At 44.0% G+C, this 25,200-nt stretch overlaps 1 protein-coding gene across 5 annotated transcripts in view; it reads left to right on the plus strand.

The window, feature by feature from the left end:
- Positions 1–744: 744 nt before the first annotated feature.
- The window catches only part of SERINC5 (serine incorporator 5), a 119,158-nt gene continuing 94,702 nt past the window's right edge, over positions 745–25,200 (plus strand). Inside the window, exon 1 of one of the 5 annotated variants that reach the window (XM_044925441.2) lies at positions 745–951. In XM_044925441.2, the coding sequence (XP_044781376.1) occupies positions 925–951 (27 nt within the window). In that variant the 5' untranslated portion in view covers positions 745–924. Of the gene's footprint in view, positions 1,073–25,200 lie in introns of all 5 variants that reach the window. The other 4 variants (XM_044925439.2, XM_044925440.2, XM_006053984.4 and 1 more) reach the window with 4 other exon arrangements.

Genomic DNA, 25,200 nt, shown 5'->3' on the forward strand with positions numbered 1-25,200 from the left:
GGGGTCTTCCTCCACCCAGGAACTGAACTGGCGCCCCCTGTGTCTCCTACATTGGCAGGTGAATCATTACCTCTGAACCACCTGGGAAGCCAGAGAGGAAGGAGGGATGCAAACTAAGTCCCTGGGCGAGGATGCGCTCTCCTATGGGTGGTGGAGGAGAGACTGGAAAACAGGGAAGCACAGAAAGGGTTCTCCCTGGATCCCTTAAGGTGCCATGGTAACGTGCCAAGACAGCTAAGTTACCAGGGATTCGTAGCTTGGGCAGAGGGGATCTTACCAAAGTTTGAGAAATTTTATTGGCAGATGAAGAAGATAAAGGGACTTCTGAAACAGGGATCCCCTGTATACACCAGTTCCGCGCGAGGCCGAGCACAGACGAGCACCCGGCCATCCCTATCGCGCCGGTTCAGTGCAGGGCACTCGGAATCGCTCACAAAAGGCTCCTAGCTTTATTGGGGTCAGCAACCAGCTCTTCCACCGGAGCCGCGGATTGGGGGCGCTGCTCCCTTCAGGGCCGGGGACCGAGAGTGCCAGGCCAGCCTGTCGGCGGTCGGACTTCGCAGTCCGACGCAGCACCGGGAAGTGATGACCACTGCCTGCTGCTTGACGCCAGCGGAAGTGCGAGCGGGGAAGCCTGGCTTCGGAGGCGGTGCCCTGGGAAGGGGCGGGAACAGGGAGGGACTGAGGGCGGTGGCGGCCTGACGGGGCGGGGCCTGGGGCTGCGGGGCGGGGCCTGCGGCGGAGGGGCGGAGTTTGGCGGAGGTTGTTTTCACCCGGGCCTAGGTCCCCCAAGCTCAGCTGGGGCTGCGCGGCTTGGAGGTGTGAGCGGTCTGCAGACGGACGCTTGAGGCCGGAGCTAGCCAGGAGCGCCGGAGCGAAGCTGCAAGCGGGCGAGCGCGCGGGTGGTGGTGGTCGGCCGCCGCTATGTCAGCGCGGTGCTGTGCGGGCCAGGTGAGAAGAGGGAGACGGATCGGTGGAGACCTGGCCAGGAGCCCGAGGCACCGCGGGCTTCCCTGGGTGTGCGCCCCGCTTCCGCTGCCGAAAGTGGGGCGGGTGACCCCGCGCCGCCTGGGTGAGTGCCCCGGGCCGGAGCGCGGCGTTCAGCCGTCGGGGAAACCCTTTGCTTCGGCGGGCGGACCAGAGGCACACGGGGGACAGCCCGAGAGGTGACCCCGAGGTCTTCTCGTTGGGCGTTAGGTAGGAACTTGGCTTAGGGCGGGGCAGGCAGGGTTCGGACGGAAGGTGCCGACTGTTTCTGGAGCGTGTCGCCTACTCTCCAGGGCACGAGTGTGTGGAGCCGAGCTCCGTAGGCCACCGGGCTCTGCCAGCTCCGTGAATCCAGGAGAAGACATGGGTTTGGGCAACCACTCCTCTACCATGCCCTGAACGAAACTCGGCTCGTTTGGCTCAGGCGGATTGCGCTTGACAATCTCCCAGGACTCCAGAGCTCTGGCTCTGTTCATTTGAGAACAGAGAAGCCTGCTTTCCACACCGCAGGGCTCAGGTCTGGGCGCAGGGAAGAGTCAGTCCTGCTTGTTGAATTTCCCGACCCAACCCTGGCTGGACACGAACGCGCCGCCTGGCTAGGAACCTCGAGCCTTCTCATTCCCCTTTCAGCTGTGAACTTGACCGAGCCTGTTTGTAACTCTCGCCTATTAAACTCCCGAGATCTTAAAACGCCTGTACCCACTTGGGATCGGCGTCTTCTACCGGTTGGCAGTGCGTCAGGGCAGAGTTGGTAGTAGGTGTTAACCTTTAACGCTGCTTTCATTCCTTCTTGCAGAGTTAGAAAGGAAGAAGTAGGTAAAGTCTGCCAGACCTTGCGCTCCCACCTTCTCAGACATGTTGATTATCAGCATTTCTTTACAGAGTTTTAATGGTTCGTTTTTCCCAGTGAGTCTAGCCCGGCTGTCGCTGCTTGCTGGTACATTCAGCCTTGCGATAATCAGGCCAGCCCGTAAGGGATGCAGGGGTTAAGCTGTGGGTTTCTGTATAGCCACCGATTAGACTGGTAGATAATCCGACCTCTTTCCAGTGGCCCTGTGAAGTTATCGCTTGGGTTTTTGAGGTCTAATACTGTCCTTGGCATGCATTCAAGCTGGTCTTTTCAGAGATGAGGAAATTGAGGTTTTTAACTTGAGGTGGAATGACTTGCCCTCAGTCAGGCAAAGTGACAAGAGAGGGCACTGGAGACCAAAGTGGACCTCAGAAGGCGGCTTTCAGATATTCCAGATCTCAAGAAGGCTTTGCAAATCGTTCATTGTGGTTATTTTGAGGGAGTTCCATTTTGAGGTGACCCCTCATTATATAGTAATTAGGTTACAATATTTCGAGGCACCCGTTCCCAGTCACTTGAAAGCCCCTTGAGGCTTTCTGTGGCTCCCAGTGGGTAATTTAGAGCTCAGAAAATTATTGCCAGTACTCAAGTGGGTCTTGTAAAAGAATTATTGGTATGGTCGATATTTTGGCAGGGTTTTATGACTTGTTTCTAAAATCCCCCTCTCAGGACTTTGGAAAGAACCAAATACTGGCTGTTCATCACAGGGAAGTTAACTTCTGCTTTCTTGGGACTGCTTGAGGCTTCACTGTGGTGGGTCTCAACGCTGGGAGGTGGGTGATGACGCTATGATTTCATATGAATGAAACTGTTAAGTTTACATTAAAAAAACACACACACAGCATCGTCAGAAAGTATCTAAGTCTAGAAATCCTTAAAACTTTTTTGAGCACATGTGCATTGTTTTTACTTACATCACTTCTGACATCAGTTTATGGACCCCACACCCCCCACTCCACACCAATCAGTTCCCCAACTCCCCGGATATTAACTGGATGTTCAACAATACAGTTTAATTCTGACATTACCTGGATGTCAGATATCCCCCAGGCTAGGGGCCTAATCCCACAACACCACACTCCTCCCTGTCTGGCATCCCACACATTTCAGCTGTCAGCATTAAGTCTTCTGGGCCTCCCATACCCAAGTAGAAGACCAAACAAATATTCCTGATTATATCACAATATCACAGCACCTACCACGTGCTGAGCTGTGAGATAGGGCAGTGAGCCAGACAGACATCATCTCTGCCCTCAGTGGTTGGTCCCGCTGGGGCAGGGATGGGGTGGCGTTATATAAACGTTGGAGCAATGAAACAATAATATACTGTAATCAGTAAACAATACTGATACTGTAACAGGTCCTGGTGGGCAAAGCAGCCTCTGTAGGGTTGTTGGGGAAGTCTGTGAGAAGATGCCCTTGGAATTGAGACTGATGGAGAGGCACCCATGTGAGGGTCTGGGTAGTGAGCCTTCCAGGGTGTTTGAGGAACAGTGAGGTGTTGGAAGAGTCCAGGAGGCTGGAGTGTCATAGATGAGGTAAAGAGGCAGGTAGGGCCAGGTGGGGTCAGTCACCGATGGATTTGGGTTTTATTTCTCTTACAGGGAAACGTTGTTCGGGGATTTTGAGCAGGTGAGAACTGTGACTTGATTTACACTTAGCAGATAATTTTGGGCGCCATGAAGATCTGAGTGTGTCAGGGACTAGTGTGGAGGTGAGAGCAGTCAAAACCGTTCATCCAGTGAATGCTTTTAAACCGCCTCCTCCTGGGTGTGAGCAGTGTTCTAGGCTTCAGCAGTGAACCAGAATCCTTCCTGGTAGAGCTTGAATCCTGGCAATCTGCTGTTGCTGTAGGCCAAGAAGAGAGTGTACTACCTTAATTTAGGGCGTAGCAGTGCTGACGGTGGGATGGTGTTGGCTTCTGGACATATTTTAGAGGTAGAGCTGGACTTTTGCATGGGTTAGAAGTGGAATGTGGAAATAAGAGATTCTGTTTGTGACCCGGGCAACTGAATAGATGATAGTGCCTCGCTGAGGTGAGGAAGAAGGATCTTTGGCAAGAAAAACTCATTGTTTTCTTCTGGCTTTGCTACATTTGAAATGCCTATTAGAAGTTAAATAGAGATGGCCAGTTATCAGTTAGATTTTTAAGTTGGGAGAAGTTTAAGGTTGGAGATAGAAATTCAGGGGACCTTAACTGAAACAATGTGTAACCCAGAAAATAGGCTGGGCTTTGGACTCAGGTCTGGGTTTGAATTGGGAAATTTGGACACTGAGGGCTGGTGTGACTGTGCATATTATTTACCCTCAGTTTTCCTCAGCTGTTGAATGGATATGATAATATCTCCCAGGGTTATTGGGAGGATTACATGCAATAATGTCTCTAGTACAGGATTTGGTACAGAGTAAGGGACCTCCCACATCTTGGTGGCCGTTACCCAGTTGTACCTGGACAGTCTCCAGGTCATTTTATTTTTGCTTTGACTCTGATACACTTAGATTTTGCTTGGGCTATTGGCTTCTAGTGTGTTAGTTGCTCAGTCGTGTCTGACTCTGTGACTCCATGGACGGTAGCCTGCCAGGCTCCTCTTCCATGGAATTCTCTAGGCAAGAATACTGGAGTGGGTAGCCATTCTCTTTTCCAGGGGACTTTCTTGACCCAGGGATCAAACCCATGTCTCCTGCATTGTAGGCAGATTCTTTACCATCTGAGCCACCAGGGAAACCCTGGTGGATGCTAATGGAAGCAGAAATCACAGGAGGATGGTCACTCTATACCTTCTGGGTACCCAGCACTATGCTAAGGCCTCTGGGTACCCAGCACTGTGCTAAGGCCTCTGGGCAGTGAACAAAGTGCATCCTTGCTCTCCTGGAACTTAAGGGCTAGTTGGGGCTGGAAGTGTGAGGTGGGCTCACTACTGAAAAATGACAGGACGCCCTTTCAGAGGTGAAATATGTAATTGGAAAATCTATCGCTATTAAGGCAATTTGAGAGTAAGGCTGGGCAGGTTTTACTGGATCCAGGCAGGTATAAGCATTAATGATAATACTAACAATAGCTGAAGCTTATTTCATGTCCACAAGTGTGCTGTTTTTACCTACATTGTATCACTCACACTTCACAGGAACTCTCTGCAGTCGAGGAACGTTCATTTTGGCTTCCTTTTGCAGGTGAGGCCACTGAAGTGCAAGAGATAAATTAGCTTGACTGATGTTTACATGGTGGTGGAGCCAGGCCTTCAACACTGCTCCACCTGACTTGAGTCGGATCTTTTAACTGGGAGACTGCTATTCCTTATTATTCTAAATACAATATGAATAAATCAGGAACTGCTGCTGATTGTTGTTGCTCATAATGGCCCTAATAGCTCAATTGGTAAAGAGCTATAATGCTTCCCTGATAGCTCAGTTGATAAAGAATCCACTTGCAATGTGGGAGACCCCAGTTCAATTCCTGGGTTGGGAAGATCTGCTGCAGAAAGGATAGGCTACCCGCTCCAGTATTCTTAGGCTTCCGTGTGGTTCAGCTGGTTTCTTTAATCTGTCTGCAGTGTGGGACACCTGGGTTCAATCCCTGGGTTGGGAAGATCCCTTGGAGAAGGGAAAGGCTACCCATTCCAGCATTCTGGCCTGGAGGATTCCATGGACTCAAAGAGTCCATGGGGTCTCAAAGAGTCGGACACGACTGAGTGACTTTCACTTTCATAGTGACCCTAAGGCCTTGTTAAATACATCGTTATGCGGCCGTCTTGGTAGTTATTGGCAGTTGTCAGGAGTCTGGCGAGGTTCAGCTTCTTCCTCACAGCCGTTCAGGTTATAGACAGTGAGTCTCAGACCACATTCTGCCACTGGTGCAGATAGTTATCCGCAGGCAGGCACAGAACAGGTACACAGCCTGACCTGTGGCTTCTCGAAGTTGCAGCTCTTCATCCTTTTTGGTGAACCAACATGCAGCTTGCATGTTCACCTGGGGCAGATAACCTTTTGGCCCAGGACTGCAGAAGCATGGGACCTCTTGGACAGATCAAACCCACAGTGCCCTTCTCAGGCAGAAGACTCACTTTGTCCTTATAACCACTTCATATAAGGGCAGGAATGCCAAGGTATTTCCAACCAGATCATATTACTTGATTCCTGAGATTTTCCCCAACAAAAGTCTATTTCTAATGTCTGTTATGTTAATTGTCAAAAGTCACCCAGAGACTCCCCGTTGTCAAAGATAAATAAAGCTGGACGTTAGTTAAAGCAATGAAAACAGATTTTATTCGGTAATCACTCATTGACGGAAAGAGCTGAGCTGCGTTCTGATTTACAGGTGCCTGGGAGTTTTAAAGGGAGGAGCGAGTGGGGGCCCAAGCAGAGTTAGGGAAGTGAGACGTGTTTGTTCGTATGGGTTGGGGGATGAGGCCAGCAGGGTCTCCTAGCTAGCAAGTTAGATTCTGTTCTTCCACCGAGACTGGGAGATAGACCCTATCTTTCCAGAGGACTTCATTTTAAAGGAAAGGCGTTTAAGTCCTTGAGAAAGACATTCCACACTTGTTAGGAGATGTGTCTGCCCATTGCTGTCCACAGGAGCAGAGGAAGGACTCTTGATTGTATAATGCTCTTAAGAAAAGGAGGTCAGGGCTTATCTTAACTGTATGAATATCTTTTCCCAGCCCTGAACCTTTCTGCACAAGGACTCAGAAGGCAGCTGGGTCATCCCAGGCAATGCAGCCTTGGGCTGCTAGAAGCCCTGTTAAAGTTTGCTCAAGTTCTTCATGCAGGAATTTGGGCAGAGTTGCTGTGCACCCCACTCCAGTACTCTTGCCTGCAAAATCCCATGGATGGAGGAGCCTGGTAGGCTGCAGTCCATGGGGTCACGAAGAGTCAGACATGACTGAGTGACTTCACTTTCACTTTTCACTTTCAGGCATTGGAGAAGGAAATGGTAATCCACTCCAGTTTTCTTGCCTGGAGAATCCCAGGGACAGGGGAGCCTGGTGGGCTACCATCTATGGGGTCACACAGAGTCGGACACGACTGAAGTGACTTAGCAGCAGTAGCAGCTGTGTATCGAGAGTTCTTGCAGTTTTCACCAATTCTCATCATTCCACTGGTTAACAAAACCTGGGGTCATGGGAGTTAGAGATAACTGAAGTCCCCACAGGAGGTTCTTAGAGGATGGCCTCTGTTAAGTGTTAACTGGAACTGGTCGATCCTCCTTATCAGGGCATCTTTTCACTTCTAGATTGTAGCTTAAAACAGATAAGCACACACACACACAATCAATCCATGAAGACTTCTTTGAAGAGTAAATTAGGTACCAGATAAAGGTACTGATTTCCCTGAGGTGTCTCTCCTTTTTCTCTGTAAAACCCAAATCTCTGCATTGAAGGCCAAGCTCAAGAAGCCTTTTCCTCTGAAACGACCTTTCCCTTACTTTTCGAGTTCCCTCAGAACTTGCACCCAAAACCTGTCTATACCACCTAGAACATGGTCGTCTGACACACTGGAGTTGTTCCCTGGTTACTGTGGGTACATTTCCTCTTTCCTCCTAGACAGAGCACGTACTGTAGACCAGCTGAACCCCCTGTTGTGTGTTTTTGGTTACACAACTCTTTTTCTCTACAGCTCTTTGTTTATAGTGATTGGAAATGTTAGGTCCACATTATATCACGTGTTGCTTCCACACTTGGAAGGGATCCAAGTGCAAAAGTTCATGCTTTTCACGACTGATACTCTTTTGAACAGTGAGGGGGTATTTATGAAATACATATCCTCACCCAGAGAGAACTGTATTTGATATTTTGACTCAGATTTAACATATAATTTTACTTTGTAGAGTTGGGATTATGTTGTAGGTACTATGTTTGATTCAACTCTTTGCTGAATTACAGGGTGACCAAGGCAGTTTTTTAAACGCACCAGCCACTCATTTGCAGCCACGCTTTTTATGCTTATACCCAGGAAATAGTGTAGTAGTCCTCTCCCTTCAACTATGGGAATTTTTCCAGAGGTATTAAGTAAATGTAAATGTGTGAAAGTCAGCTAATAGGCTTAATAGGAGTGTGCATGGATGGCTGTTTCAATTCCCAAAGGACTAAAAATAATGAAGAAAATCCCAATTTCACCCTTTTTAGATACCATTGACAACATGGTGCAACTATTTTCTTCCTCTTTTTTTTTAAATAGTCTTCGTTGAATTTGTTGTCATATTGCTTCTGTTGTGTATGTTTTGGTTTTTTTGGCCACAGCAAGGCATGTGGGATGTTAGCTCCCTGATTAGTGATCAAACCTGCACCCTTCGAACCGTCTGTTGCACCTTCCTGCATTGGAAGGTGAAGTCTTAACCACGGGACCGCCAGGATAGCCCCCTGGTTCAGCCATTTTTAATATCATCTTTAACTTTGGTCTTTTTCTTTACAGCTACTTATGCAGATACCATCTGTCTAGATGGTGTTTGGATCCGTTTTCTTGCTGCTTGAAGGACTCTGTTTTAGCTGCATTAAGTTTGAATCCTGTGCTTATCACTAGTGTTGGCAGTTTTTTCTATTCATTTTATAAAATGCAGTCCAGATGCAGTAAAATGGCTATATTGTTGCTCTGCCTTACTGACAAAGGTGGTGAGTTGACTGAAGTTAGAAGAGGAACTAAAAAGCCTCTTGATGAAAGTGAAAGTGGAGAGAGAAAAAGTTGGCTTAACGCTCAACATTCAGAAAACTAAGATCATGGCATCTGGTCCCATCACTTCATGGCAAATAGATGGGGAAACAGTGGAAATAGTGTCAGACTTTATTTTGGGGGCTCCAAAATCACTGCAGATGGTGACTGCAGCCATGAAATTAAAAGATGCTTACTCCTTGGAAGAAAGGTTATGACCAACCTAGATAGCATATTGAAAAGCAGAGACATTACTTTGCCAACAAAGGTCTGTCTAGTCAAGGCTATGGTTTTTCCAGTGGTCATGTATGGATGTGAGAGATGGACTGTAAAGAAAGCTGAGCACTGAAGAATTGATGCTCTTGAACTGTGGTGTTGGAGAAGACTCTTGAGAGTCCCTTGGACTGGAAGGAGATCAGTCCTGGTTGTTCTTTGGAGGGAATGATGCTAAAGCTGAAGCTCCAGTCCTTTGGCCACCTCATGCGAAGAGTTGACTCATTGGAAAAGACTCTGATGCTGGGAGGGATTGGGGGCAGGAGGAGAAGGGGACAACAGAGGGTGAGATGGCTGGATGGCATCACCGATTCGATGGACGTGAGTTTGAGTGAACTCCGGGAGTTGGTGATGGACAGGGAGTTCTGGCATGCTGCGATTCATGGGGTCGCAAAGAGTTGGACACGACTGAGCAACTGAACTGAACTGAAACTGTTACTAATACAGAAAGAGTGGTTTGGAGATGTCTCTGTGTAGTTGGCCAAGTTCAGGTTGTTGGAAAGAAGTCTGTCACTGACCTTAAACAGTAAAGAGAGTGAAGATCACCGTTGTAGGTGGAAAGTCAACATGAAAGTTGCTCATTCAGATTTGTTTTCTTGGGCAGCTTTAGAGCTGACCTGGCGAGCTGACAAATGGCTTAGGGCTGAGGCAAGTCTGAGTGGGCTTACTTTGCTGGGATTGGGCCAATCTGTTGGGAGTAGAAGGCAACCTCCAAATCATCTCTCTGGTAATGAGGTAAACGGGAAAAACATCTTGCCCAGTGCTTGCTTCCCACCTCTGTTTTCTCTGTCGATATCACCTGTAGATTTCCCAAAGATATTTAGTATCTGCAAGTGTGTTAAATGTGAGACTCAGAAGCGTTTCAGTTTCCCAGGTGTTTTCATGTAAATCAACATAGAAACCTTAGAAAGGACAGAGCAATAAGGAAGGTATCGTCTACTTGTATTTGAGAGCAGGACAAGTGATATGTGGCCTGTTCATCTATGATAATTTGACATTAAAAAAGAAGTCCTTGTACAATGTGGTACGTCAGCAGAGCTAGCCATTGGACACAATTTCATTTTATCCTTTGACTAAGCTGCTTTCTGTGTCTTTAATTATAATGGTAATTATAGATAAAGATCTTGTGTTCTTTCCTTGTCCTAAGTCAAGCAGCATTGTAAGTGAATTTTCATTGCATATTGCTGCTGTTAGTTGGATTTATGGCTGAGATTGGGCGCTGAGAGCAATGTGAATCAAGTACTCATCTAAAACACCTTGATTGTCCTTAATGATCAGGTTTTTCAGGTAGTCCAAAGTGAACCTTTGCAACCCTCATTAAAATGAATGTTAAAACATTTCCAGTGGGGACATCCTCTTATTTTCTAGTTAGTGTTTTAAAGATTTTAGCACAGAACCTGGAAGTCAGTACAGTGTGTGTTCAGGAGTTTCAAATAGTGGATTGTTTTGATTACACAAAACATCTGTTTGAATTTTGAAGGAAACAAGACTTTACTTTTGGCTTTTCTTGTGTAGTTTGCCTTGTGAAATTAAAGTTGAGCTGATGTTTAAGGAAAGCAGCTGTTATGGAAAAACTTAGGGTAGGTTTTTATCACAGAATAAACTTTGAAACAATTTGTGGGTTTGAAGTAAGGTTACAGTGTATAGTGATTAGACAGCATTTTCCCCCTCGTGAAAACTGTCTAGTCAAAACAAAAGTAGAAAAAATGCATATACACAACCCCTTAAATCTTAGTTATGCAAAGATAACTAGGAAAGATGGAAAATCAGGCTAATGTTTGTTGAAGTATCATTTTTTATAAACTGGCCAACTGCTCTTTGAAACAAAGCCCATGAGGTCTTTATGAGATTTATTTTCCAGTGCTTTGTATCTCAGTAATTTAACCGAGGGCTGAGTCGCCTAATGTTCTGATCCTTAGTGTGTGTGGCTTACCAAAACTGGGGAAGAGTTCATTCTTTTGTTCCTGTCTCCCTTCTCATTGAACTCCTCCAGTGGCATTCTCAGAAATAATGGCAGTATTTTGTAACCATAGTAATGAAACTGTTCTCTATAATAAGATACTCTGTTGTTATGAATTTTCTTCAGCTTTCATAGCATTATTCCTCAGAATCCTAGGACATTGTTGACTTATTTCGTTTGCTGTTTTTTCTTTTAAATAAAGGTTCAGTCAGTTCAGTTCAGTTCAGTCGCTCAGTCGTGTCCGACTGTTTGCGACCCCATGAATCGCAGCACGCCAGGCCTCCCTGTCCATCACCAACTCCCGGAATTCACCCAGACTCACATCCATCGAGTCAGTGATGCCATCCAGCCATCTCATCCTCTGTCGTCCCCTTCTCCTCCTGCCCCTAATCCCTCCCAGCATCAGAGTCTTTTCCAATAAGTCAACTCTTTGCATGAGGTGGCCAAAGGACTGGAGTTTCAGCTTTAGCATCATTCCCTCCAAAGAACACCCAGGGCTGATCTCCTTCAGAATGGACTGGTTGGATCTCCTTGCAGTCCAAGGGACTCTCAAGAGTCTTTTCCAACACCACAGTTCAAAAGCATCAATTCTTCGGTGCTCAGCTTTCTTCACAGTCCAACTCTCACATCCATACATGACCACTGGAAAAACCATAGCCTTGACTAGACGGACCTTTGTTGGCAAAGTAATGTCTCTGCTTTTCAATATGCTATCTATGTTGGTAATCTTTCTTCCAAGGAGTAAGCATCTTTTAATGTCATGGCTGCAGTCACCATCTGCAGTGATTTTGGAGCCCCCAAAAATAAAGTCTGACACTATTTCCACTGTTTCCCCATCTATTTCCCATGAAGTGATGGGACCAGATGCCTTGATCTTAGTTTTCTGAATGTTGAGCTTTAAGCCAACTTTTTCACTCTCCTCTTTCACTCTCATCAAGAGGCTTTTTAGTTCCTCTTCACTTGCTGCCATAAGGGTGGTGTCATCTGCATATCTGAGGTTATTGATATTTCTCCTGGCAATCTTGATTCCAGCTTGTGCTTCTTCCAGCCCAGCGTTTCTCATGATGTTCTCTGCATATAAGTTAAATAAAGGCTGCTGCTGCTGCTGCTAAGTCGCGCCAGTTGTGTCTGACTCTGTGCGACCGCATACCCCTAAAGCTCTATGTCAATTGATAAATGTTCATTGTGTACCTAGCATAATGTAAATCAGCAGACTGCCATTCATGCTTAGGAGCAACTGGTGTATTGATGCTGGATGAACTTGAGTATAAGATTCCTTCTGCATACCTGATAGAGGTTTGCATACCTCACCTTTTTTCTTTTATGCTTGGGAAAGGAAAGGCAGCAAGCAGGGGGTCCGTTGAGGGAGATGAACCTACCCAGGGGAGCATGTGGAGAGCTGGGCCCCTGAGAATGGGCTCTGGGGGTTCCATATAGCCCTATGGTCACACACATATGTCTGTGTGTATTCTAAAGACTTTTCCTAGAAGAGGATCATTAGCATTTCTCAGCTTCTCAAAATCATCTTCTGACCTGGGAAAACCCCAGTATAGCCTGAGATTGGAAAGACCAGCCCTGAAGAGGCTTGGGTACTTCCTCTTTCCAAATTGCAGGATGCTGAAGCTTATTTACTGTAAGTTTTCCAGTAACCTTCCAAAATTTAATGTAGAGGGGACTCCCATCCCTTTGATTTTTCTCTTATTCCTTCTCCCTCTACTCTTTTTCCCTTGCCCTTCTTTTTTTTTTTTTTTTCTTGTTTGTGTGTTGAATCTAATCTACAGGGATTTTATTCTTCTTTGGAAAATTCTAGGGAGGCATGTCTAGTTCTGGAGAGATCCAGGTTAGGCTGTTTGTATGGCGATTGATGGGGTAGACTGAGAAATTGGAAATTTTTAGGAGACTTTGAAAGGCATCCCTTTTAATTCCCGATCTGAAGCTTAGAGATCTTTTAAAAATGCCTCTGCCAAGTTATATCTGGTGTGTTTGAACCTCTCCAGTGTTGGGGGCTCACTACTGTTGCCAGTTTTTAAGTTTTTTGAGCCTTGGTTTCTTTGTTCATCAAATGGGGGAGATTTGTGTGTTTTGCATCCCTTCTATGAGTGTAGAAAGGGATGAAAACAAGTCAGTGTTAAACTCTGTCATGTGTAAACTGGGGATGCAGGTGTGGCAGGGTTCAGTGCCGAAAACTGAGACCCCTCTGAGTAATTTAAGCAGAAGAGGATTTAATGTAGGTAATTAGCCGCTTAAGAAATAAAAGAACTAGAGGAACAAGAGTCAGGGGGCCACCCTTTGAACTCTGGGCTTTAAGAGCACACAGCTGCAGCAGTAATCCAGAAGCCTGGAAGCCCAGGCTGCTGCCATCACCACGACTGCCTCTCGACACCCACACAGATGGTGGCTTCACGGCAGAGTCCCGTGTCTGTCCATTGCAGGACACATGTGTGTGTCCTGAATCTTGCCTGGCGGCAGGCCTTGCAGCAGGGGGTGGCCCCTGCCATGTTTTCATCTTCCAAATATTGTGAGTGTTGCCAATTGTCAGGTCCCAAGCAACAAAGGAGTCTGAGAAATGTTTCATATTCCAGATTCTTCAATACTGGAAGACCCATAGGAGAAGGAGGGAATGGAGACTGAAGGAGATCACTAACCACGTGGAGCGTAAGCTAGGAAGAGCTGGTGTAATAACTCTATCCTCGTGTGCACTGCACTAATTGCCTCATGGCTTGACCAAATGACAGCCGCTAGAGTGTTAAGGGGGTTCATTTAGAGGCAGGAAGATGAAACGTGTGTCATGTAAACTGGTTTTCCTCCCCTAGTCTGTTGCCTGCTAATTTTCCCATATAGTCAGCTTGTTAATCTTCCTACCAAAGTGTAGTCCCAATCCTGCCATCCCTTGCTGATTTTTCAACCCCATTGAGGTTAATGTAATGGATTTTCTAAATGCAAGTCTTTGGTAGGACTCTGTTAGTGGTTTGTATCAAGGTAACATATTCCAAATAACATTCCTGATATTAGTGATTTGTGTTCTTTTTTCTTTTTAATGACTCCAAGAGTTTATCAATTTGATCAATGTTGTAAAAGAAACTTTTAAAATTGTTGTTTGTTTTCTGTTTCGTTGATTTCTGCTCTTTATTTCCCTCTTTCTACTTACTTTGAGCTTAATCCTTTATTATTTATTTTAGGTTATTTTATTGACTGTTTTAAGATACTTAGATCCTTATTTTAAGTCTTTTTTCCCTCTAAAATGAGTATTTAAAGTCATTTTATGTCCCACACATTTTGATATCATTCAATTCAAAATATTTTCTAATTTCCCCTGTGATTTCTACTTTGATCTGTGAGTTATTTGGAAGTGTGTTGTTATTTTACAAATATTTGAGAATTTTCCAGAAGTATTTTTGCTATTGATTTCTAGTTGACTCCTGTAGAGGGCTTCCCTGATAGCTCAGTTGGTAAAGAATCCACCTGCAATGCGGGAGACCTGAGTTCGATCCCTGGGTTGGGAAGATCCCCTGGAGAAGGGAAAGGCTATCCACTCCAGTATTCTGACCTGGAGAATTCCATGGACTGTATAGTCCATGGGGTTGCAAAGAGTCGGACACGAGCGACTTTCACTTTCTTACTCTTGTGATCAGTGAACATACTCTGGATATATTTTTCTTTTTAATTTCCCACAGTGTGATACATCTTGGTGAATGTTCTATGTGCTTTTGAAAAGAACTTATTTTCTACAGTTATTGGATATAGTGTTCAGGTTGGTTGCTAGTGTTGTGCTCATCATCTTTATCTTACTGATAGAGGGGTCTAATTCTGTCAGTTACTGGGAGAAGGATGTTACGTTTTTCAAATATGATTGTATTTTTGTCTCTTTCTCCCATTAGTTATATCAGGTTTTGTTTAATATATTTTGAAACTCTTTTAGGTATATATACACATTTGGGATTGATATGTCTCCTTAATGAATTGATCCTTTTGTAAAATGATTCTTTGTATCTCTGGTAATGCTCTTTATCTTCAAGTCTTTGACTATACTACCCCCGCTCCCTTTTTGTATCACATTGTTTTTTTTTTTTAATTTTTTTTGGTCGTGCTGGATCTTTGCTGCTGCGTGGGCTTTTCTGTAGTTGTGCCGAGCAGGGGCTTCTCTCTAGTTGCAGGCTTTTCTCTGCAGTGGCTTCTCTCATTGTGGAGCGTGGGCTCTAGGCACGCGGACCTCGGTAGCTGCAGCTCCTGGGCTCTAGAGCACAGGCTCAGTAGCTGTGGCTCCTGGGCTTAGTTGCTTCCGCTGCATGTGGGATCATCCCAAACCAGGGATGGAACCCGTGTCTCCTGCACTTGCAGGTAGATTCTTTAGCACTGAGCCTCTAGGGAAGCCCCAAGCTACCCTTTTAACTCATTTGTGTTCTATATTTTAAAATCTGTCTCTTATAAATAAATGTAGTTGGGACTTGTTTTTTGATCCATTCTGACCATCTCTACCTTTTAATTGGGTGTTTAGATCATTTACATTTATGTAATTATTCATGCTTGAACTTCAGGCTATATATTGGTGGTCATTTCCATTTCTGCTTCTTTGTTCTTCGTTACCTTTTTAGGGGGAGGTAGGGTGGACATTAAATTTTTTTCAGTATTCTATTTTCTTTATAGCCTTATGTTATTTTATTATTTTTTAAAGTTTTTTAGGCTGTACCTTACAGGCATGTGAGATCCCTAGCCATGAGATCAAACCTGTGCCCCACTATGGTGAAAGTGTGGGGTCCTAACCACTGGACCCCTTTATTGCCTTTTCCTTAATATTTTGCAAAGATTATAATATGTAATATTTTAAAGGATAAGAGTGGGTCAATTTGCTAGCCACTAATTCAATTTTTTTTAGCAAATGATGAATTAGCAGTATTTTCTGCTTTATAAAAATAATATATAGTTATCATAGAAAATTTGGGAAATACGGAAAAGTACAAAGAAGAAAATGAGTATCATTTATAATCCCACAGAGAACAAACCCTGATAGTTTTTTGTTTTATTTCATTCTAGTATTAAAAAAAAAAAAAGTAAATGAGACTGGGAGTTCCCTGACTGTCCAGTGGTTAGGGCTCTGCACTCTCACTGTTGAGGGTCTGGGTTCCACCCCTGGTTGGGGAACTAAAAAGATACCACAAGCTGCATGGCTAAAAGCTAACTAAATAAATAAAATAGACAAAATAAATTAGACTATGCTTTGTGTACTGTTTTATATCCTGTTTTCAAACATTATGGACATTTCCACATATGGTAATAGAAAATTTTACATCACATTTAATTGATCATGTTGACATTTATTTCACTAATTATCCTTTAGTAAATGTTTAGTATATTAAAAAAAAATCTTTTTCATTTTAGCCCCATACCTCTTACTTTAGGTTAGAGCCGTGGAAATAGTCCTTCCATAATACAACATGAATATGCATTCCTAAAAATCACACTCTGCAAAACGGAACAATAAAAACCACAGGTCTTGTGGGGAAGATGGGTTGGAGCACAGCAGCGAATGTTTTGTCAGTGACACATTAAGAATTAAAGGAACCTAGTAAAAATGATATTACAGTTTTACAAATGTTAACTGTTTAAGAGATATATAAATACTATGAAAATTTGGCACTTGATCTTGGAAACGACCTGAAAGTTGCTTGTGGAAGCAGGTGTTGGAAAAGTCGCAGCTTGTGAGTTGTTGTGAAGTGGTGGACGGAGGGTTATCTGAAGTTGGATCGGAAGTTGTAACACCAGCTGTGCTCTGGAGTGACTCATCACACACGTGGAGCGGAGGAGTGTGCAGCTATGGTTTCTGTGCAGCTCAGTTCAGCTGGACACAGAGTTCTGCCTTTGTATGTTGCTCACAACAAAATGCACATCCTGTTATGCTCACGTTGTTCCTTAACATGGCAGGAAAAGAAAAAGAAAAAGTTTTCCTTGACCCAGATCCAGTCTCTTGGCTGGATCTGAAAATTAAATTAACAATGACAGATTATTAGGTGAAAGGCGTACACATTTATTTTATATACAAATTTTATGTGACTTAGGAGCCCTCATAGGGCTTCCCTGACAGCTCAGTTGGTAAAGAATCTGCCTGCAATGCCGGAAACCCCCGTTCAATTCCTGGGTCGGGAAGATCTGATAGAGGAGGGATTAGGCTACCCACTCTGGTATTCTTGGGCTTCTCTTGCAGTTCAGCTGGTAAAGAATCAGCCTGCAATGTGAGAGACCTGGGTTTGATCCCTGGGTTGGGAAGATCCCCTGGAGAAGGGAAAGGCTACCCACTCCAGTATTCTGGCCTGGAGAATTCCATGGACTGTATAGTCCATGGGGTCACAAAGAGTGGGCCATGACTGAGCGACTTTCACTTGGGAGCCTTCATAAGGAAATGAAGATCTCAGAAATAGTGAGACCTACTTTTATATTAGATGGAACCAGGAGAGGCAGTTGTGGAAAAATGACTCAACTGTGTGGGGAGGTAAAAGGAAGATAAAAATTATTTTAACAAGGTCTCTTTGTAGAGAATTCTCTCCATCTCAACTTCTTGTCCTTGATCAGAATGTCTTCCTCCTGGTGCAGGGAGGGTGTTTCTCATGTAGGAAGTACATCTCCTTCTTTCAGGAAGAAATACAAAGGTCAGAGTGCCCTCCTTGCACCTGCTGTTTCTCGTGAATCTTAGCTCAGAATGATCAGTATGCCAAACTACTTTCTGGGGGGAGATGCTCTGAACTCCTTCCATATTAATCCTGGTGGAACAAATCTATATTTTCAGGGCAAGTATAGCAGAACCAAGTATAAAATGCATAGCTCAGAAGCCCTGGACGTGGCAGACGTCCTTCAGGAAGGCCGACCAATTCACATGCCTGTTAGCAGCCTGAGGGAGGAGCTGGGCCCCCTGTCTCTCTTTGGACCAACTCCCAGAAAACTGGTGCTGGAAGTGGCTGGAAGCGTCTGCTGCTCCTCCTACCCAATTGTGCTCAGATTTCTTGTGCTATCGTAAGCGGACAACTCTAGAGACAGGAACTTCCTCTCTTTGGAAACGGCTCTGCTTCATTTTAGGGAGCTCTGGTTGAATTCCTCTTTCTGCCAGCCTCCCCAGGCTGAAATGACCTGCTGGCCCAGATCATGGAGAGAGTTGCAGTAGTTTTGCAGAAGAGAAGAGGCAGCATTGAAGGTGGTGATGGGCTCTGGCTCCTAGGGTGTGGAGGACCACAGTTGGGTATATGCAGCTGCTCCTGGTTATGAAAATCCTTACTGTCCACCCAAACGTTAAACTGAAAATTGCGACATGCTGACAAAGGGGAATTGTACCTCTGGGTATGAGAAGTTTCAGTCAGAAGCCAAATTATTGGAACTTCTGGCATACCCAAATCATTTTTAAGGCAGGCAATTTGAGATTAGAACCATCTTGGGGAGTTTTTGGTTGGCAGCAAGCCAGAGAAAGTCTCACTGCTGACGGTGAGATTCTGATTGGAGTGATGCCCATCCCTTCTTTGGGGGGGTTACCATTCTCAGACACCTTTCGAACTCTGAGGATCTGGTCAGTTATACAGTCACCTTCTGGAGCTAGATAAATCCTTAAGGGATCAAAGGAGAGACAGGCCCCAAAGCTCAGATCCTCTTCCAGCCGCACACAGCTCTCCAGCGTGCAGCAGCGCCTGCCGCCGTGGCCTTTGCTCAGCCCCAGTGCCTTGTATACAGTGGACATTTGGTAACTGATGAGAGAGAGGATTGGTGGGTATTGGGCTTTTTCTGCTGTCTTTGCAGAGCAGTTCAATGAAGAATGCTTCCCTTGTGGCTCAACTGGTAAAGAATCCATCTGCAACGCGGGAGACCTGGGTTTGATCCCTTGGTTGGGAAGATCCTCTGGAGAAGGGAAAGGCTACCCACTCCAGTATTCTGACCTGGGAATTCCATCGACTGTATGGTCCATGGGGTCACAAAGAGTCGAACACGACTGAGCGACTTTCACTTTTCAATGAAGAGTTCATGGATATAGATTTTTTTAAACTTTGTTTATTTATTTTATTATTTATTTTTGGTGTGCTAGGTCTTTGTTGCTGCATGGGCTTTTCTCTAGTTGTGGCAAGCGGGGGCTACTCTCTAGCTGTGGTGCACCAGACTTCTCGTTGCGGTGGCTTCTCTGTTGTGGAGCACAGGCTCTAGGGTGCACGGACCACGGTAGTTGCAGCAGGTGGCTCGGTAGTTGTGGCACAAAGGCTTAGTTGCTCTGTGGCGTGTGGGATCTCCCTGGACCAGGGATTGAACCCATGACCTCTGCATTGACAGGTGAATTCTTTACCACTGAGCTACCAGGGAAGCCCATGGATACAGATTTTAAATATAATCTTATAGCTGAAATTTCACCCCCCCCCCCACCCTCTGTATTTTGCTGCAGTAAAATCAGTTTAAAACTTTTGTCCCCTCTCTTCTCTTAAACTCCCAAGCAGTCGTTTGAATTTTTTTTTTTCCATGAAGTTCTGCTCTGTGGATCATGTGCTTTAACAGAAAGCAGTTTTAAGAAGTATCTTCTTACTTCTTACTAAACCATATAGTTTGTTGAAGTTGCAGGTTGCTGAGTAAGGGGTATTAGGCTATTTAGACTGAGCTGGTTAACCAACAAGGCTCTCTATGCAAATTGTTATACCCAGCAGTGGCTTCTGGCTGCAGGCTTTGAAAAGCGTGAAGCAGTAAATTATTTCCTTATGATGGGATTGAGGGGGAGTGAGCAGGGAGGAGAGGGATGTGGGTTGTCATGGGATTGTATTTTCTTGGAAGCCAGAGGTCCGGCAGAGCAAAGGCTCTGACTTCACTTTCCTGCTGTGGCGTGGCAGAAAGGAAGCAGGCTGCAGAGCGCTGGAAGGGGCTGTCGTTTCTCCCATCTGCCCTTCATTGTGAGACCAGCCATATTCCCAGATTTCAGATGCCCCGCTTCTCCTCCTCCCAGCACTGTCCTGCCATTCCCCCTTCCCAATCTTTCTAAGACTACGAGTAATATAAATGCTTGAGTTACTATAAGCAAAATAGGGAGCTCCTCATCAAAAACAGTTCTCGATTCTATAAGGCTATTATTGGAAGGGTTGAAGAAAAAGCTGTAACTAATTGAGCTGTGGCATTTGGGAGGAATGATCTTAACTAGTGGGTCCCTGGGGCAGTGCTGTTTGTACTTTGGGTGAAGCAGTTCTTTCTCTTGAGGGAGTCCTGAGCTGGTATTTATTAATAGTATGCTTGGTAACATGTAGTGTCTACGCTAAGCCAGTCAGATGTCAGTAGCACTCAACAGTCTTTATAAAAACACTGCCGCCACCTTTATTAACAACAACCCACCAGGCCACAGAAGACAGGGATGGTGCTGCCCAGATAAGAACCACTCAGTGCTTTGGCCTTGGTCATTTTTTCATATAGTTTAAAACTGCAACATGGACTGGATCCTACTTCCTAGTGAATACAGAGATGAAAAAGGGCACAGCAACGTAGATAATTCGACCATCGCACCACCTTGACTCCCATAATATGTGTTCAAAACTTGACATGCAGATGGCAGGTTGTATTTTGGGCATAGTTTACTTTGAATATTGCTCAGAAGTATCATATTAAGGTTGAGTGTTTAAGCTAGTTAGATAAAGTGTATTTGATAGCAGAAGGAAAAGCATGCTTTATGGTGAGAGGGTTCATTTAGACATTTTCCCAGCGTGCATTTAGTTGCTTTTTTGGATAGTCCAGAGGCAGTACAGTTGAGTAGTTAAGAGCCAATTCTGGTGATTGGCAGCCTGAGTCCAAGGAGACAGGAAACTGAGATTATCAGTTTGGTTCCACAACAGTTGGTAAAGGATGTAATTTATTTTTATCTGCCCCCACCCACAGTTTGCATATGTAAATGAGGCTTTTCTTGACTAAAATGTACTGAGGTGAATAGAACTAGGGAAAAAAAAGGGTGCCACTCATAAAAGTGGGTGCCAAGATTATAGTTAAGCTGTCAAATCAGTCTTTGTCAGAGTGCTGCAGAAGGCTGTGGGTTACTAGGAAGTATTGAAAGGGTTGTTTTGGGTACAAGAAAATTGTTAGAGGAATGGGAGCTCCAGTACTAAGAATCAGCCGTTTCCAAATTGTGCAGTCTCAAGAAAACTCAGTGTTGAAAGATCCATGAAACACTTAATGTAAACTTTACAAAGCATTTGACAGCTGACCGATAATTTAAGAATCACAGGGAACAATTTCAGCTCCACAAGTGCTGGGAATTTGCCCTTGGGGACGCTTTATTCCTGTTTAAATTAACAGGTGTTCAAAAAACCTCATAGTTTTATTTTTATTCTTAAAGTGGAGTTGGAGCAGTGCCCAAGCACTTACTTCTGTTGAGCAGAAATATCCAACCTTTTAAAATTATTTGAGATTTCCCTTTTTTCAGTTTTTGGGGGGATACTTCCTTTATTGTTGTTTTTCAGTCTCTCAGTCGTGTCCGAATCTTTGTGACCCCATGGACTATAGCCTGCCAGAGCTCTTCTGTTCATGGGATTTCTCAGGCAAGAATACTGGAGTGGGTTGCCATTTCCTCCTCCAGGAGATCTCCCCAACTCAGCGACTGAACCCACATCTCCTGCATTGGCAGGCGGATTCTTTACCACTGAGCCACCAGGGAAGCTCACCTGCTTTCTTATTTGTCTGAAAATGACTATCTTAGATTTTATTATAATAATATCTTAGATATTATTTTTCATTTAAAGAAATTCCTTATAAAAATTAAAATAGTTTTGAGATGTAGTTCACATACCATATATATAGCTCATCCATTTAAAATGTTAAAAATTCAGTGTTTTTTAGTATATTCAGAGTTTTACAACCATCACTAGAGTCTAATATTAGGACATTTTTATCACCTCTGTGATCATTAGCAGTTGTTCCCAGTTTCTGCTCAGACGTCTTCAGAGCCCCGACAACCACTAATTCACTCGCTGATTTGATCGATTTGCCTATCCTGGATATTGTATGTGAATGGAACTGTACACTTTTACGTGACTTTTATGATGGGTTTCTTTCACTTGTTTTCAAGATTCATTTGAGTAGTAGCATGTGTCAATACTTCATTCCTTTTGTGCAGCATACCACATTTTACTCACCCATCTTTTCAGCTGATAGCTGTTTAGGTTGTTTCCACTTTATGGCTGTTTCAAATAAATAGTTTTCCAAAGAGGTATTCCCACCAGCAATGTATGTGGGTTCTAATTTATCCATATCCTCACCAACAGTTTTTCCTCTTTTTAAAAAAAAATTTGGATTATATCCATTCTAGTGTGTGAAGTGATAGCTTATTCGGTTTTGATTTCCCTAATAACTGATGATGTTGAGCATCTTTTCAGGTGCTTATTGTCCATTCATATTATTTGGAGAAATGTCAATTCAGATCCTTTATGGTGCTCAGTTGCTCAGTCATGTCCGATTCTTTGCAGCCCCATGGACTATAGCCCGCCAGGCTCCTCTGTCCATGGAATTTTCCAGACAGGAATAGTGCAATGGGATGCCATTCACTTTGCCAGGGGATCTTCCCAACCCAGTGATCAGACTGGGTTCTTTGCTCATTTCTAAATTGTTTTTTTTTTTTATTTAATTTTAAGAGTTCTTTTTATATTCTAGATACCAGCTGGATGAGACATGTGATTTGCATGTGTTCCCTCTCATTCTGTGAGTTGTCTTTTCAGTTTCTCAATGGTACCACTTGCAGCTTAAAAGTTTTTGATTTTGATGTACTCTAATGTATCTTTTTTTCTTTTCTTACTTATGCTCTTGTCTTTCCTCTAGAAAAGCTGTGCCCAACCCAAGGTTATGAAGATTTAGTCCTGTGTTTTCTTCTAAGAGTCTCATAGTTTTAGCTCATAGCCTTTGGTCCATTTTTCGAGTTCATTTTTTTGTGTATGGTATAACGAAGAGGTCCAACTTTATTCTTTTGCATTTGGATATCCAGTTCTAGCACCAATTATTGAAAATATTGTTTTTTTCCAACCTAAGTGTCCATCAACAGATGAAGAGAAAATAAGATATACAACAACACAGATAGACCTTCAGGCATTATGTTAAGTAAGTCCGAAGCAGAAAGGCAAATATTGCATGGTATCACTTATACTTGGAATGTAATAAAATGTCATACTCACAAAAACAATAGAAAAGTAGTTGCTAGTGGGGTGGGGGAGAAAGCAAAGGTTGGTTAAAGGGTATAAACTTTCAGCTATAAGATGCATAAGAACTGAGGATCTAATATTAATATATAACATGGTGACTGTAGTTGGTAACACTCATATAACACTATATATAATTGAAATTTGCTAAGAGAGGAGAACTGAAATGTTCTCACACACAAAAATATAAATATGTGAGGTGATGGATGTGGTAATTAACTAGATGGGTGGAATCCTTTCAATGTATATCATAATGTGCACTTCAAGTATCTTTACAGTTTTGTCAGTTTTATCACAATAAAGCTGAAAAAAAGAAAATATCTTTTTCCTTCAGTGAATTAACTCAGCCCACTTGGCAGAAATTAATTAACCAGAAATGTTAGGGTTTGTTTTTAGGCTCTCAATTCTGTTAAGTTATCAAAATTGACCCTATGTTGGAGGAATTACTCATCTGGGGTTTGGACACAGTGGGACTGTTGATCAGTGGGCTGGAGGTTGCAGTTTGGGGACTGATGACCAGTCATTCTTAGAGAGTTGACTCATTTCTTTGTGATCATGAGATTAAGTATTTACAGAAGTCTAATTGTAAGTTACACAGGGTTGTAGTAGATGTTGTTGGAGGCATGAGAGATGGTTTTATTTGTACAAATCACAAAGTATAAATACTGTGGCAGTAGAAACTGGAGTCATCCCTATATCACAGTTAAACTGTGCTCCTGAGTCATGAAGTTGTCTGGACTGACTGAAGTACACTTCCTTGCTGTATGAAGCACTAGCCAGTTCTTCATGTAATATTGTCATTTATTAAGCAATAGCTTAATTGGAAAATAAATTATGATTGGATGTTCCAAAACAAGTATTGTTTTTAAAAGTGCCAGTTCCTCTTTTTTTCTTTCCACGTTTAGTTTGGTGAGGCAGTTGAGAGCGCTGACTTTAAATCACACCTGCTTTTAGGGCCTGTCCTCACCCTTAATAAGCTATGAACATCAGCAGCTCATTTCCTTGAGCTAAGCTTCTCATTGCTATGGTGGGGATAGTAACAAAAGCGTCTCACAGGTTGGGAGAAGTTGTCCGCATGTGACAGAGTCCGTCCGAGCCCTGGGAAGTGAATGCTGCAGAAGTGGGAGCAGTTGCCTTTGTTGTTGTTTGTCATTAGGTAGTTATGAAACATGCCCTCCCACCCCTCACCAAACCCCTTGAGGGAAACTGAAATGCAAGGGGGAATACTTTTTTGGTCGGATGTGAGGTTTGGGTGATGGGACTGAGGATGCTGATGCTACAAGTTCCTGGAACAGGTTGAGTTGCCAAGAAGAAGAGAAGCCTTATGTTCCTTGTCCCTTGTGCAGAGGGAAGAGAGCTGGCAGCCAGGCAAATCTCCCTAAGCATCAGCTCCAGGTCTGAGTTGGAGGAAATGAGGTGCCAGCTACTTTGCAACAACTAGGTTCAGATCCCAGCCCTTTAAGCCTCTGAGCTTTCTTTCTGAGGGCGAGAAGAATACTGTTGGTACCTACCATTGTTCCAAGTGTCTTACTACGTTTTCTGTCCTATGGTGTTGGAACTACTATTATCTCTCTTTTGTAGATGAAGTGATGGAGGTGCAGAGATGTTAAGTGACCTTGTATTGGATGGAACGAGCATTTAGTACAAGCTAATGTTGAATACTTTTATGTGCCAGGAATGTGGGCTAAGGACCTGGGTCTCATGTTCTTATAGATATCATCATTATCGCTTTGATATGGAGTGGTGTGGAGTCCCTTGGACTGCAAGGAGATCCAACCAGTCCATTCTGAAGGAGATCAGCCCTGGGATTTCTTTGGAAGGAATGATGCTGAAGCTGAAACTCCAGTACTTTGGCCACCTCATGCGAAGAGTTGACTCATTGGAAAAGACTCTGATGCTGGGAGGGATTGGGGGCAAGAGGAGAAGGGGCCGACAGAGGATGAGGTGGCTGGATGGCATCACTGACTCGATGGACATGAGTCTGGGTGAACTCCGGGAGTTGGTGATGGACAGGGAGGCCTGGCGTGCTGTGATTCATGGGGTCGCAAAGAGTCGGACACAACTGAGCAACTGAACTGAACTGATCTGTTGGAGTAATAAGTCGCCACCACCAGCCAAGAGATTCCCACCTGTATTAGGGAGCAAGTTTCTGGACTTTGTTTACTTTTGCCCTCGCCTAGTGTTGACTTAAACTATGAATGTTTAATGTGGTGAGTTCAAATTCTTGTTTGTTTATATTGATCACTTTTCAGTTATTTGATAACTGCAAGGGTTAGTCAGAAAACCATTTTGTTTTATGCAGTCTCTGAAGAGAT

This window comes from Bubalus bubalis, chromosome 11 (assembly GCF_019923935.1).
Source record: "Bubalus bubalis isolate 160015118507 breed Murrah chromosome 11, NDDB_SH_1, whole genome shotgun sequence".
Taxonomy (NCBI): Eukaryota; Metazoa; Chordata; class Mammalia; order Artiodactyla; family Bovidae; genus Bubalus; species Bubalus bubalis.